Genomic DNA, 14,160 nt, shown 5'->3' with positions numbered 1-14,160 from the left:
AAAAAACAAAACACCAGACTGTCATGAAGTGATAAATTTAGTAATTATCGATACATGTTCACTGTCAAAGCAACTGCTGTGTTGGAGATTACTAGGCATTAGTCATTATGTCAGCATCATGTCTCTAAACACATCGTAGCCACAGCTGACATTCCTGTGAGTGTATTTATACACACTCCATCTATTGTCAGCTCAGCTTCATGTTTTCATGTTAAAACTGCTGGATAAAGAACATATGTTCATACTAATCACTGATCTCTTCTGAATATTTTTGTTTTGCTTTGTCAGCCTCCACTTCATCGTCTTTGACACTGAAGTTGGCCACGATATCCTGAGAGTTTGGGACGGTCCATCTGGGCCATCAGACGGGGGCATCCTGTTGAAAGAATGGTCCGGCCCAGCCTTACCTGAAGACATCCACTCGACTTTTAACATACTCACTCTTCAGTTTGACTCTGATTATTTCATCAGCAAGCAGGGATTTTCTATTCAGTTCTCCAGTAAGTAGACTTGTCTGTTAATTTGAGCTGTTAATCTTGAAAATGAAATACTAGAGGAAATACTTAAAATAAACACTCAAAAGCTGCATCATACTATCACTGATTTGGGTGGTCTGCCTCACTCTATAACAGCGTTATTCCCCCGCATCCACTTAGGAAGGAAAAGCTGAATTTAATTAGCAATTAAATTAGCTAATTAACAAACTCAGCAGTCATCACATATACAGTGTCTTAGTTATTACATAAACCTCATTTATATTGGCTACAAGGTAATTAATCTGGAAATAATGCTGGACTTAACAGGATTTTTGAAAAACCTTTAGCCAAAGAATCAAATTAGAAATGTAATACCTCACTTTGGGACCCAGGCTCAGAGGTACTGAAGGATCTCACCAGAGAAATGTGGCTCTTTAAGAGGAATCAGGACATGTAGAAACAAATCTATTGCTGAAATTACTCAAGTTAGTTAAAGGCAGGGTCATATGCCTCTTTAAGATAAACTATCTTAAAGCCACAGTATGTAGGAATTTCTGTTTGGTGGACACTACACATCATAAAACTAACTTTGCTCATGCCTCGCCCTGAAAACGATATTGTGAGAGGCCAAAGTACCTTATCCTCTGACAGGCCACAGTAATGTTACTGGATTTTGCTCAAATATGACTCAGCTAGTGTCTATAGCCTGATGTTTGCAAATTGCTGGTGTGTGCATTACTCAATTGTCAAACAGCAAAATAGCCAGGTCAGCATCTTACATCCAGCCTGCATTGTGAAGACACTCTTGCCAACATGTAAAAGTGAGTCCAATTTTTTTAGACTAGTTTTGCTTCTTGCTCAGTCACTTTCTCTTTTTCTCTTTTAGCGTCATCTGCTCCCCTTGTAGACATCCTACTGGTAGACTAACTTTGAAACCACTGTTTTATGCAGGAAAAGTTACTTATATTTGCTTTAATGAAACAGATTTATGATAAAAATGAAGGGAAAAATCAGATCATGAGTGATGTAACAACACCTGGCCATTCAACTGAAAACAAAACAATTTGAAGTGATATGTTGAAACGTGTTGCAACACTGCATGACTATGACTGACTATGACTCAGTGTCTAATCTGGATCGGTTAACTGATAACTGGTAAATCTCACCTGCTAACGCTAAATGTAGCACAAGCAGACCCACACATAAACACTTACATTAGTTAAAACTATGAGAAAACTTCAGTTTTCATGGTATCCACAGCTCATTTTATTCCCAGGGTTTACAGCAGTAATGTCTCACTCAAAACAATTGTTATGGTGACATGATAAATACGCCTGAGCCACTGTATGTGATAGTAAACAGAGAGTTTAGTAATCTCCTGTACCAGCAGACACACAGAGCTCTGTCTATCCAAATCTTCTTTAATTATTGAATTAGCTTTAATTTGTACTTCTTGGGAAAATTTAGTTTTTACTTTTAATAGGATTAATGAAGCACAATATAAAATTTAAAAGTACAGAAGGACAGAGATTTATGGACCAGTAAACTCATTTAAATATTCATCTCCCAACTCACTGCCAAAATGAGACACCTTGGCAGGTGAGTGTGAAAAAAAACTTTATAAATAAGCTCACTGACACTCAGACTACTATGAAAGATCTTGTTTCCCCTTATTTCTAATTTTTTGTTAAAGCAAAAATCTATTTGGATTCCATGATCAATTTGTACCAAATCAAACTGGATCAGACTGAACCGAACTCAGTCTGTATTTTAATGAAATTTCAGTTATTCAAATTGTAGCCTGTGAATCAGAATTCAAAGAGAGAAGGAGAGATTCACACCCTTAGAAATTAGAGTCAATTAATTTCTATTAATCAATCACAGGGGCTAAAAATACGATTATAGAATGTAAGCTGATTAATCACACTCTAATGCCATCACAAAACCATTTAGATGGCTTTACACCGGGGGCTTGGGCCAGAATCCAAGTGCACTTGAGCCCGCATCAGATGTGAATGCAACCGAGCCCGGGTACGAGCGTCATATCAGCCATATGACGTCATCATAAAAACTAAACATTTTTCCTAAGCACAGCAGTTTGTTCACATTTTCCCTCACTAAAAAACAGATATCCTCAGAATCCAGCTAATAAATAGTCTGTTGTGACTCACCTTACGGGTAAACACAAGTTGGAGTCAGTGAGATGAGATGCAAAGGCAATAAAAAGTCTCCTGTCAACTCAAAAACAGCTTTATCTGCGCCACACGAGCCCATTTAATCTTCTGAGCTACACGTAGATGTGCAGATACGAAGAGCAAAGTGCTGGCAAATTAAAAAGTGATTTTAAATCCTCCATGGCTGCAGGATGGACTTTTTTGAGGGTTCAAACAAAAGCGATCTTCACTCAGGCCATAATTGAGTGGTTGCCATGGTAGCTTCTTCTTCTCTCTCCTCTCTCCTCCTTGGTGCGGTTGTACACCAGTTACATGCATACCGCCACCTGCTGATTCAGACTGAGTGTATACGCAAGTGGGCTGGGGCACGGATCTATGTTGCTAGTTTGAAAGCAAGCTAGCGGGGTGACACAGTGCAGTTCGAAGAAACTGGGCCTAATGTGAAAGCAGCCTTAAAGCAGCTTAGTAACTTGGATTGGAATACAAGTAAAACATAGTCTGTGCTCTGAATGTTTATAATTCTATGGATCAAATCCATATTCCAGGGATTAACACTATCTTAGATTGACTACATTCTCCCATTGGTCTCCACTTCTCTTGTTTCAAAAGGTAATAAAATGTTAAGATGACATTCAGAAACATGTCATTTCTGATTATTTTGTCAGTGCTGTCTATAAGGCTTCCAGTAATTCAGTCTTTCTGAATTTATTGACATATGTGATGAATTGTGAATAATTTATTACAAATTAATAGTAAGCCTATAATTAATCAGGCTTATTTATAAAAGAATCATCATGTAGTCATATAGTGAATCCAGTATTGTAATATGTGTTGTATTGTGAGTTGGGTGTGTTGGTATATCCATTATATCTATTATTTTTCATAATCTTATACTGGTACGCTATCTGCCAGTCTTTTTAAAGAAAGGCTATCCTGCAAAATAGTTTTGCTTTTTGGATGCAAAATTTGCTTGATCTAAATTTGCTTGGATGTAAATGTGTCTTTGTAGAAACATGACCAAAACCACTGCAGCAGCCAAATCAATCAGACACAGAATACAAAGAGTTAGAGAGTAAGGGTGCAGACTGTCACCTTTACAGCTGCTTATTTAAATTCTTGGGCTTGTTCCTCTTCACAAAGCTGTTTATATCCAACACCTGCTCTTTGGCTTTCATACATATGCATACACTATTGACACACACAAACATAACAAAACAAAACAAAAATAAACAGCACATGTCTGTCAGAGAGGTATATTTAAATGAATGCAGACCTACATATTTACATCCAGTGCTTTGTGTCTCTTACTCTCCTCCTGACGTACTCTTTTCAGTTCTCTCCATTTTTAAAACAACAAACATTTGATCTCACTTACAAACTAATCAGAGCACTGTTTTTTTCCATTTCTATGATTATGACTTCTTATATTTGCTTTTTTTATTGATTTTCTAAGGCAGAGGTAATAGTATTTACTAAAACAGTCATTTTTTATGTAGAGTTTGGGATTTTTTTCACAGTTTTGATCCTTTTAATGGCCTCTTATTTTATTGTTATCCTATAAGTTAAAAAAAAAAATCACAATAACAAACTAAACGTAGCATATTTCAATACTCACACGAGCTGTTTGCCTTGATTTTCTACGAGACAAACCCATAGTCTGATACGAGGAACCATTAATTAAAAAACCAAACATTGCCCAACATAATTGGATTGAACCTGGAGGAAGATCCATGTATTTAGCAGCCGAGTTGACATTTATTAATAATAAATAGAGCCATTTTGTCTGTCATTATTAGGATAGTGAGGGTAAGCTTTAGCAATATTCACCATGACTCCAAATGCTACACGCTTTAATGTATTTGCTTTTTTGTGTGGAGCATCCTGCAGTGACAGAAATGGCTCTCCGCCTATCTGCTAATAGCAGCTAAACATCCGTCTGTCCCTGTTTCACACTCCGCAGCAACAACAGCAACGACCTGCAATGACCCCGGCATCCCTGTCAATGGTTCTCGCTATGGGGACAGTAAAGAGCCTGGAGACAGCATGACGTTCCAGTGTGATCCAGGATACCAGCTGCAGGGCCAGGACACCATCACATGTGTACGATTAGATAACCGGTTTTACTGGCAGCCTGATCCTCCAACATGTATAGGTAGGTATACTATTCACAGACTGGAATTATTGCCCATTTATATATCTTCTGTGTGCTTTTATTTTTTTTATTCAATGTGTTATCTCCTCATTAGAATTCTTATATCTTTTCACTGTTTTTATTTCCCTTCTTTACTTTTATGTCCTTTTATTGATTTTACTGTTATTTCTATTATCCTTTTTATTACCTTGTTTCTGTTCTTTGCTCTTTCTTTTTTAAGTTCTCATATTTCTCTTTAGATGTTTGAATTGATTACAAAATGTTGTGGTGACTGTGGCTCAGCAGGTAGAGTCAGTCATCCTAACAGAAGGTTGTAGGTTCAATCCCCAGGTGCTACAATCACATGTCAATGTGTCCATAAGGAAGATAGTAACTCCAGTTTGTGTAAATGTGTATGAATGTGTTGGAATGAGATTACCTAATAGGTTCTTTGTGGATGCAGCAGAAACACTTTTTGCAATTAATGATTTCTGCATAAAGAAACTCTACCAAAAGGCCATGTTTCGAGCTGTTTATGACTATCCCAAACATTAAAAGTGTGAAAATATAAACATTGTTAATTCCTAAGCTACTTTTGTGTTCTGAAAGTAGGGATGCACCGAAAATTCCGCCACTGAAAGACCTTTATCACAACAAGGCCGAAACACAATGTGATGAAGCAAGCAAAAAACGCGGCCAGCACACTCTTGGATCGATGGTTCTCAAATAGGGGTGTGCATACGTGAAGGTACTCCAGGGGGTACGCTGTGTGAGTAGCGCTTTTGCGCTAACATGGACATGTTGGGCTGCCTGCTGCCTGTCTCCCTCTCTACCAGGCTACATGAGGCAAAAACACAAGCACTGACTATAGATAGATATGGGGAGGACAAACATCAGATGGTGTCGGAGAGGAGGACATTTCTGATCCTCTGTCTGCCTTAAAAATCAGCACCACCACCATGTGTGCTCGTCAGAGCAAAACTTTGAAAAAATATCCGCAGCAATGTCGCGCTACGAAATGATGTCGCTGGTGTGGAGGCTTGGATTGGCTCACCACAGGTTCGAAACCTAAATATTTTGTATGAATAATTTGCATGAAAAAATTTCGTCTGGAGTATAAGGACCTTAAGTTTATTAAGTGGAGTTTATATTTTGTATGTTATTAAATTTAATCAACCTTAAACCCCCTGAGTCTCCCCCATGGCAGGATGGTTTGATCCACACTGGAGCATGCCTGTCGATCACTGTATTCACATCTTTCCATTCATAAAAAGGTTTATGATTTATTTTTTTGTGAAATGCTGATTTATAACTAAGTTCATGATTTCAGTTTGAGAGGAGATCTTCATTATGATCTCTAAAAGGGGTACTAAGCAGTCTTATTTATAACTAGTTAATTATTTACATGTTTTTAGTTCTTTCTAGCTCTATGTTTTTATGTCCAAATAGTTCACAAGAGACCACTGTAGCCAAGCAGTGCTTTGCACACTTCTAGGTTTAAATGGTGTTATGCCTGTCCACTCACTGTTTTCACTACATTTATTTGAATTCTCACATTTAGTGATGAGAAGATGTGCCATGAATTTAGTCATGCATTTTTAACATTTAAAATGTTTGAAAATAAAAAAAATCTAACATTTGTAATTTAAAATTGTTCATCAGTTACAAAGTGTGATAAATCAGACAGCTGTCCCAGAACTGTTTAATGTCTTTCTTTTTGGCCAAAAAAGCTTTGCACTGTTTAGGGGAACTTGGCTGAAAAAATACTTTACAGATGGTACATGACTGATTTAATGTATACATGAGTGGGGTCAAGATAAACATTTTATTTTAATTTATTTTAATTTATTTTATTTTATTTTATATTGTGCAATGTTGGAATGTCAGTGCTTAACAATATTTACATAATTTTGTAATTTATTTATTCTTTGAAGCATTAATATTAATTTATGCAATTGCAGTTGATTTTAGTAGGGTACACAGTCTTTGCCATAAATAAAATGGTACTAATAACTGGCATAATAATTTCTTTCATTGTTTCGTTTTTTTGTTTGGTTTCCTCATTTTCGGTTTTCGGTTTTGGCCAAGAATTTTCATTTCGGTGCATCCCTACCTGAAAGTAGTACAAGATTCAGGCACAGAAGGTTTGAAAAACTCTAGGAAATGGCAGCAGGCAGGAATTAAAAATGCTTCTAAAGCCTGGACAAGAGGTGTCACACAACACTCATGTATGGTACATTTCCATAAAGCAGTCCAGTTTGTTTTAGTACAGTTTTGTCATGCTTTAGCACATTAAACTCTGATCTTACCCGAGTTTCCTGGTGGCTGATGAGCCACCAGTCTCACCAGTCTCGTTTGGCTCTCAAATGGCTCTTCATTTGGTCAGTTTGCCCTTTTAAACATGGACTAAATAACAACAAAAGAGGGAGGAAAGGAAATTGGCACTCAAATGGGAGCCAGTTGCCTTGACTCACTTTAAAGAGCTGTTTCCGTAGCACAGGCTCTTTTGTGAATGGCTCATCATCTCTAGGTCGCTAACCCCACAAGGTTTAATCAGTTGATAGTCTATCACTTTTTCAGTTAAAAGCATGTTTGTGGCAAAGATTTTTTAATATGTGTAAGGGGCTCAGCTAGTCCCTTAGCTCAGCACAAGACTCCTCTGGATTCTTGTCTCCCTTCATCTGACTCAACAACGCTACATGCTGGGAGGTCTGCAGGACTGAGTAAATTGTGATATTGATTGCCTCCACTCTAGGTTAATCTGTTAAACTGTGGTAAAAATCACATTTTGTAAAGTGTAGGGTTCAATTCAATGTTTGTAGAAATGTTCTGACAATAATTGCAGTGCAAAGGTCCATTTAGGGCTGTTTGGTACTAATTTCCTCTGTTCCCATTCATTTATAATGGCTGCCCCCACTTTCTGGGGAAAACACAGGGCAGAATCGCTGTGATGTGACATGAATTGTTTAATGAATTAATTGTATTTTAGGCATCAAGTGAGGTTGGTGATGAAATTTAATGAAATAAAATGAGTTTTGGATGTCAAGGGTGCCATTGATATCATACTTTTGTGTTTAATCAAAGTTCAAATTGATACTGTTGTTACAACTCTATATAAATACAATATTGTAAAGGAAATCACATTAAGAGCTTAAATTGATGCTGTGGTATCATCTTAAAGACTTGGAGACTTGAATTGCACATTGCATCCATAAAATAGAGGATTGCAAATGAAAAAAGTCACAAAATATGATGTTTTTGGATACAGACAGACAGCAACACAGTACATCAGTCAATGGAAGACTCAGAATCTCAGGAGGTGGAATGATCCAGAGTTGTATTTTAAGTCTGAAGTGTAGGGAGTAAACAACAAACATAACGGTTCAGCTCCCTCAGGGACCCCTGTGTTGTTGTGCCACATCTGACATACTTCTCTGTGGGCAAATCAAGTGAAGCCTGCTGGTGAGGTGATCGCTAATCCCAAATGATGCTGCTACTCGAGCATCAGATGATTTTTTTTATTCTCCAGGCATGCTCTTTAAGATCAAGGAGAAGTTGAACAGGTGCCAAAAAAGCTGTGGTTGAGATACGAATCAAGAAGTGTGGCAGTGGAGAACAGGAAAAGTTCAGCATGGTCGTCAAAAATGTCCTTTAACAAATAAAAGGAAAGATTGATGCTGCTGGACAGAAGAAAAGGGTGATAAAAAGAAGGATGGTCAGATTTCTGGCATCACAGAATGATGCAGGAAGCTTTGGCATGGTTTCTATATGAAAACTTGAGAAAAATCTAGTGTGTGTCATTTTTTCTCTATTATGACCAGCACTGAGCCCTCCTGCTGCTTGAAGCCCAGCAAGCTTCCACATCCCACTCCACACCTCATTCACACCATTCTGCTGCAGTTGTTTTTTTTTTTTTCTTTTCTTTTCTCTCTCTTCACCCTCCCACCTTTAGGTGTGCTTTACTTTCTTTATTTTCTTCTGCTGCCTGGTCTGTTACACTTGGCTTAATCACTAGAGAAAAGAAGTGACTTTTAGTCCTGAAGGCTGCCTTTTTTGTGTCAGAAAATGCAACAAAAGCAGAGTCAGAGCATAAAAAGGCATATTCTCTAATGCACCCAAAGCCCAGTAGAGTCATCATCATACAACAGAGAAAAGAACTGGTGTATGTGACGATGCTTTTCTTGGTGCCTATGAAAAACCAAGTTTCCTCAGTGAAGTCACCCATTGGTTTCCTTGCGAGAACAATGAAACCTAGTGATGGTGGTCTGTATATAAGGAATATTATCTCAACCTAAATATTTTAAACATTTATTTTTATTTCTTTATTTTTTATCTGTTTTATACATCTCAAAGATAAGCACCATCAATGAATAATGAATAACTGCCTGAATCTACATCTCTCCCCTTGCCTTTGTGCCTCTCTTAAAGAAACACTAACCCACATGAATAAAAATGTCTAAGTACTCTACATCCATGCATTGATTCATCTCTTGATGTGCCTGCCTGTGCCTTAAAACATTGTAAAATATTCTCAGACACCTTTGTTCATTACTTTATTTTTGTGACTTAATAAACAAAAGCTGTACTCATAATAAAAAATGTGTTCACAAGGTAAAATAGTGTAACTTTTGAGACTAAATAAACGCTGATTAAGAGGAAGAGAGAAAAAGGGATGCGTGTGTTTTGGGGCAGAAAGAAGGATAATAATTGAAAATGATAACAGCTGAGATACAATTAGGATAAACTGTGAGGTCATCCTTCATGATATAAAGATCAAAATAAAATATAGATAGAAACGTATTATATAAACCTAAACTTATATATCTAACCAATTACAGAGTTTTAGACAATACATTTAATAACCTACTCTTATTGCCAATACATGTGGTTAATTGTGCTTTAATCAATCACAAGGCCTGGATTTAAATAGTAATAGTAATAAACAATTTAGCAATTATTTGTCTGCACTACAAAATGCATTTGGGCACTTAATACAATTCTTCAACAACAAAATCAATGGCTACTTCAAATGCCATCAGTTTTTGGGTTGCAAAATATTTTGCAGGTAAACAATGATGAATCAGTTTAGTGTGTTGCCTCCATTTAATCATAAATTCACATTTGTTCAAAAAAAGGGAAAAAATTTTGCCTGTTTTGTGGATCAGAAAAAAGGCATTTGACACTATTTGGCACAACGGCCTGTTCTATCATCTTATTCAGTTTGGGATTTGAAGGAAAGTGTATGACCGAATTATATCTAAATACTGGAATGATGAATGTGAATAAAACTGGAAAATAAAAGAATAGAATTCCTGAACAACAAAGCAAAGTGCATCAGGGATGTAACACATCCCTTACCTTCTTCAGTATCTCTACTAACAACCCAGCCATTGCTTTACCACAATCATCTGGCCCCAGATAAGATCTTAAAGGCAAAGAAATCACATTTGTCATGTATGCGAATGAGCTGGTTCTGCTGTTTCCAACAGAACATGGACTGCAGAAGAATCTCTCACTGTAAGAGAGGTTCTGTCAAGACTGGGCTCTTGACATCAATTTACAGAAAAAAAGGAATTATGATATTCCAGAAAAAGGCCAAATCTTAAAAATCAAAGCACATTTTCACTAAAGAGATACAATAGAGTATAATTACCTGGGCATGGTCAGTGCATCAGGAAGATTTAACAAGGCTATAACCGCCCTCACTGATAAGGCACAAAGAGCCTACTATAGCAAATAAACTTAATCCCCCCAGTTAAAATGATTCAGTAATGTCATTACACCCATCTGTATGTATGGAAGTGAATTTTGGGTCCCTGTCCTAAAACAGTGACAGACAAGGGGCACAACTCCTCCTGAAAAATGTCACCTGTGGTTCTGTAAGGAGATCCTAAAGTCCCACAGAAACTGTTAGAACCTGACATAGAGCTCCCTCTGTCTCTACATATAATCAAAAGAGCCGTTAAATTCCAGGTTCACCTAGTGTGAGCTGATCCCGAATCCCACCACCACCTGGCCTTTCTGTGCAACAACCCTTGCCCAGAGACTGGTCCCCTGAAAGTATTGAAGAAAATTATCAGCTAAAGAATCAAGAGCTACATCATCTCTCCAAAACAAAAAAACAAACAAAAAAAAATTGACAAATAAAACAAATTTAAACACATTAAGTATTGGCAAAATTAAATTAAATCCTATTATAAATTAGGGCTGAACGATTTGTAAAGATTTTTTCCCCCAATATTGCGATTGCAATTTAAAATGCAATTATTATTTTGAGATTCCTCATCTCATGCATCTTTCATTAAATTCAAGCAATAAATCATTCTATATTATAACATACATTCAATCAGGAACTAAAGAAACTCCCTGGGTTGGTCAAGCAGCATGCTTTGACTCTCCAGGGAGTGAATAGCTTGAAACCCCATATGGACAGATACATTTATGGCAATGTGTATTAAAACAATGAAATTATTTCAGAAGCAATTAATACATAGTAGCATGAACCTGAATATGAGGGTGCAACAAGCTTTATGCTACAAAGGAGGACGCTGGGGTGGAGATGAAAATTTGCCAGCAGCAGTGTGGTGCATCAACATTGATGCAAACAGGGATTAGAGAGAAGTATGTCATATTTAAATGGATGAATAATGAGCATAAAATCTCTGCTGCAAAAAAAATGAATATATCAAAATGTTTTTTTGAGAAATATTGCAACCTCTGCAATTCAGAAATTGCTGAAGGCCATATTGCGATTTAATCTAATTTGCGATTAATTGCCCAGCCCTACTATAAACTAGGATGTTATTGTCTACTGAGAAGAGAGTGTTCTTTAGCTGACTATCTTATGAGTGTGAGAAACCCCAAACAAAGGAGAATTTTAACGATGAACAGACTCAGCGACCATAGACTAGAAATTAAAACAGGTTGTCATAAAATCTGGAAACCTAGAGAAGAAAGGAATTGTTAACATTGTTAACTGGTAGAAAGAGAGGATGAAGTCCATTTTCTTATCTGCCCGCTGAATGAAGCTGTATGAAGCTGAATGAAGCTGAGTTCCAGCAGCAGAATCACAGGAGGAACTATATTATTTTTTATCGTACACCTTACAAGCACAATTTGTTTCTGAATATCACCACATAAGAAATACAGTTTGTTAGTCTGACCAACATTTTGGACACTACCTCTGTAAATGTATTGGGCTGTGTGAATGCTGATATTAATGTTTTCCATGATGTTTGTTGATTGTTTTGATGTGTTTTGCTTTGGCAACAAAAGTCTTAACCATTCATGCCATTAAAGCATTTTGAACCTGAACATTAGCAGAGCTAGTGTCACTAGCCTTCAGTCCTTCTTGTGGGTTAACATCCACATATATGCGCTGACTGGGTTACACATAAATAAAAAATTACTGCCACACTGCTTCAGGCCTCAAGATGCCTGAAGCAACTCAAAATGTTGGTGTGTAATCATGCACTTCCCTAGTCCTATCAACAGATTCCTACAGGAAGCTTGAGATTTTTGCCTTGCTTCTCAATGCCATAAGCATTGTTTATATCTACCGCTCCTTTTCTTTATCAGCTAGAACGATCAGGGAATCCTCAAGTGGTCACAGAAGGCAGTAATACTCCCTGTAACCATGCCTGTGAGATACAGTAAACCTTGTTCCTGATTTTCCCCCTGACTCCTTAACAGTGACCTCACGTTTATGTTACAGTAGATAAAATGTGGGGCTCAAAGTGCCCTCTGTATACAGTATGTACTTCCCTCTTTTGCACTTTCACCTCAGGTTGTGATTGCCTGTCTGTTCAAAAGCTCCAAAGATTAAGCCAACACATTACGCAACAGTCTAGTAAGAAGGAGTGAGTCTGCCTGTGAGTGATTTGCAACTGTTAATGCCTTTGTTTACGTGTTTTTCACCGTTGATAATCCGTTCACACCCACCTGCCACCCCCCAGACACCTCTCCATGTTTCACATTCTTCCTTCGCATCACCAAATTGCTTCCTGAATACATCTATCTGCCTCTCTTGCCAACATGTCTCTCCTGCTCTCTGGCTTGTTGTGGGATAACAGGACCACTCGGGGTGATTCTCCCTGTTAACTACCCCCAGCCCTACACTCAGTAACTAAATCTCAGTTTCCTTTTTTGGTCTTTCCCCCTCTCCAGCTACCTGTGGAGGTAATATCAGTGGTCCACCATGAGTAATTCTCTCTCTTCTAATCAACCCCTGCCATTCTTCCCATCATGGACTAACTCTCACACTGTCTACCTGTGGGGGTTGTTTGAGCGGTCAGTCAGGGGCGATTCTCTTCCAAAAACCTCAAGCCCAATGCTGTGTAATCATCTTTCCCTCTTCCTTTCTCTTTCTTTCTTTTTCTCCTCCAGCAACATGTGGGGGAAATGTCAGCGGCCCCTCAGGAGTGATTCTGTCTCCTAACTACCCTCAGCCATACCCCGCTGGGAAAGAGTGTGATTGGAGGATCAGGGTCAACCCGGACTTTGTCATTGCTCTCATCTTCAAAAGGTAGGCCACCTGAACATAAAACATGGCACAGCATGTGAGCATGACCATTTTTAGCTCCTGTCTTTGTCATGTGTACGGTACGCACTCACTTTACAGCCACTGAAAAACCTCATAAAATATCAGACAAAACCTTTTTGACCTCAGCCATTGGGTTACTGAAGAGCCTTTTTAAGTCCAATACACAGCAGCTGCCATATTAAAACTTACTTTAGGTCAACAAGACAAAGAGGGAGTTCAGGAGGGTCTTAAATCTCCTGATGAAAAACAACATGCTGGCTTGCAGTTCAGCCATGCCCCCTAATATTGACTAACTCAATATCCTTTATTAAATCAAAACAGATGAATTTAAAATCTCTCCCTCATACACTGTGCATCCATAAAAGGCATTAGATATTTTGTTTAATATTGTTTTTAAACCAGACTATAATCGTGTTTAGTCTTTAGGTAAAAATGGGCATTTTAACATGACAGCAAGCCGGTAGTGATTAGCTTCGATGTAGCTGTAGAAAAGCGGCAGTTTAGTCTGACATCGACTGCACTTCCCTATTAAAACAAGAGCAAAGAGTCACACTGTATTCTCCTCTTTGTAGAGTAGATATTTAGTCATGAATGTGACAGACATGTATAAAAAATATTAGAGCTATTGGGGGTGGTGGGGGGGCACATCATTACTGTAAGCTGGAGCTCCTCTGTTATTTCCTTCAAGACCATGTATTTTATAATAGGAGGGTAATAGGAGGGAAGGCAAATCAGTCAGGTATTCCTGCTGTTGACTTAGTGATTTCAGATTCTGTCCATCAGTTACACCAGATAAAATGACCCAAAGTTTGGGAACCTGCTCATGGTCCTGCTCAC

The 14,160-nt window shown here is 37.9% G+C and overlaps 1 protein-coding gene across 1 annotated transcript in view; it reads left to right on the top strand.

Annotated features, from left to right (window-relative positions):
• Positions 1–14,160, top strand: part of LOC121512451 (CUB and sushi domain-containing protein 1-like) — an 821,118-nt gene that overhangs the window by 628,389 nt on the left and 178,569 nt on the right. Inside the window, exons 28-30 of the mRNA XM_041791732.1 lie at positions 289–500; positions 4,611–4,802; positions 13,167–13,305. Coding sequence (XP_041647666.1) covers positions 289–500; positions 4,611–4,802; positions 13,167–13,305 — 543 coding nt within the window. The remainder of the gene's footprint in view (positions 1–288; positions 501–4,610; positions 4,803–13,166; positions 13,306–14,160) is intronic.

Source organism: Cheilinus undulatus, linkage group 1 (genome assembly GCF_018320785.1).
Source record: "Cheilinus undulatus linkage group 1, ASM1832078v1, whole genome shotgun sequence".
Taxonomy (NCBI): domain Eukaryota; kingdom Metazoa; phylum Chordata; class Actinopteri; order Labriformes; family Labridae; genus Cheilinus; species Cheilinus undulatus.
This window is presented reverse-complemented; position numbering and strand designations above follow the sequence as displayed.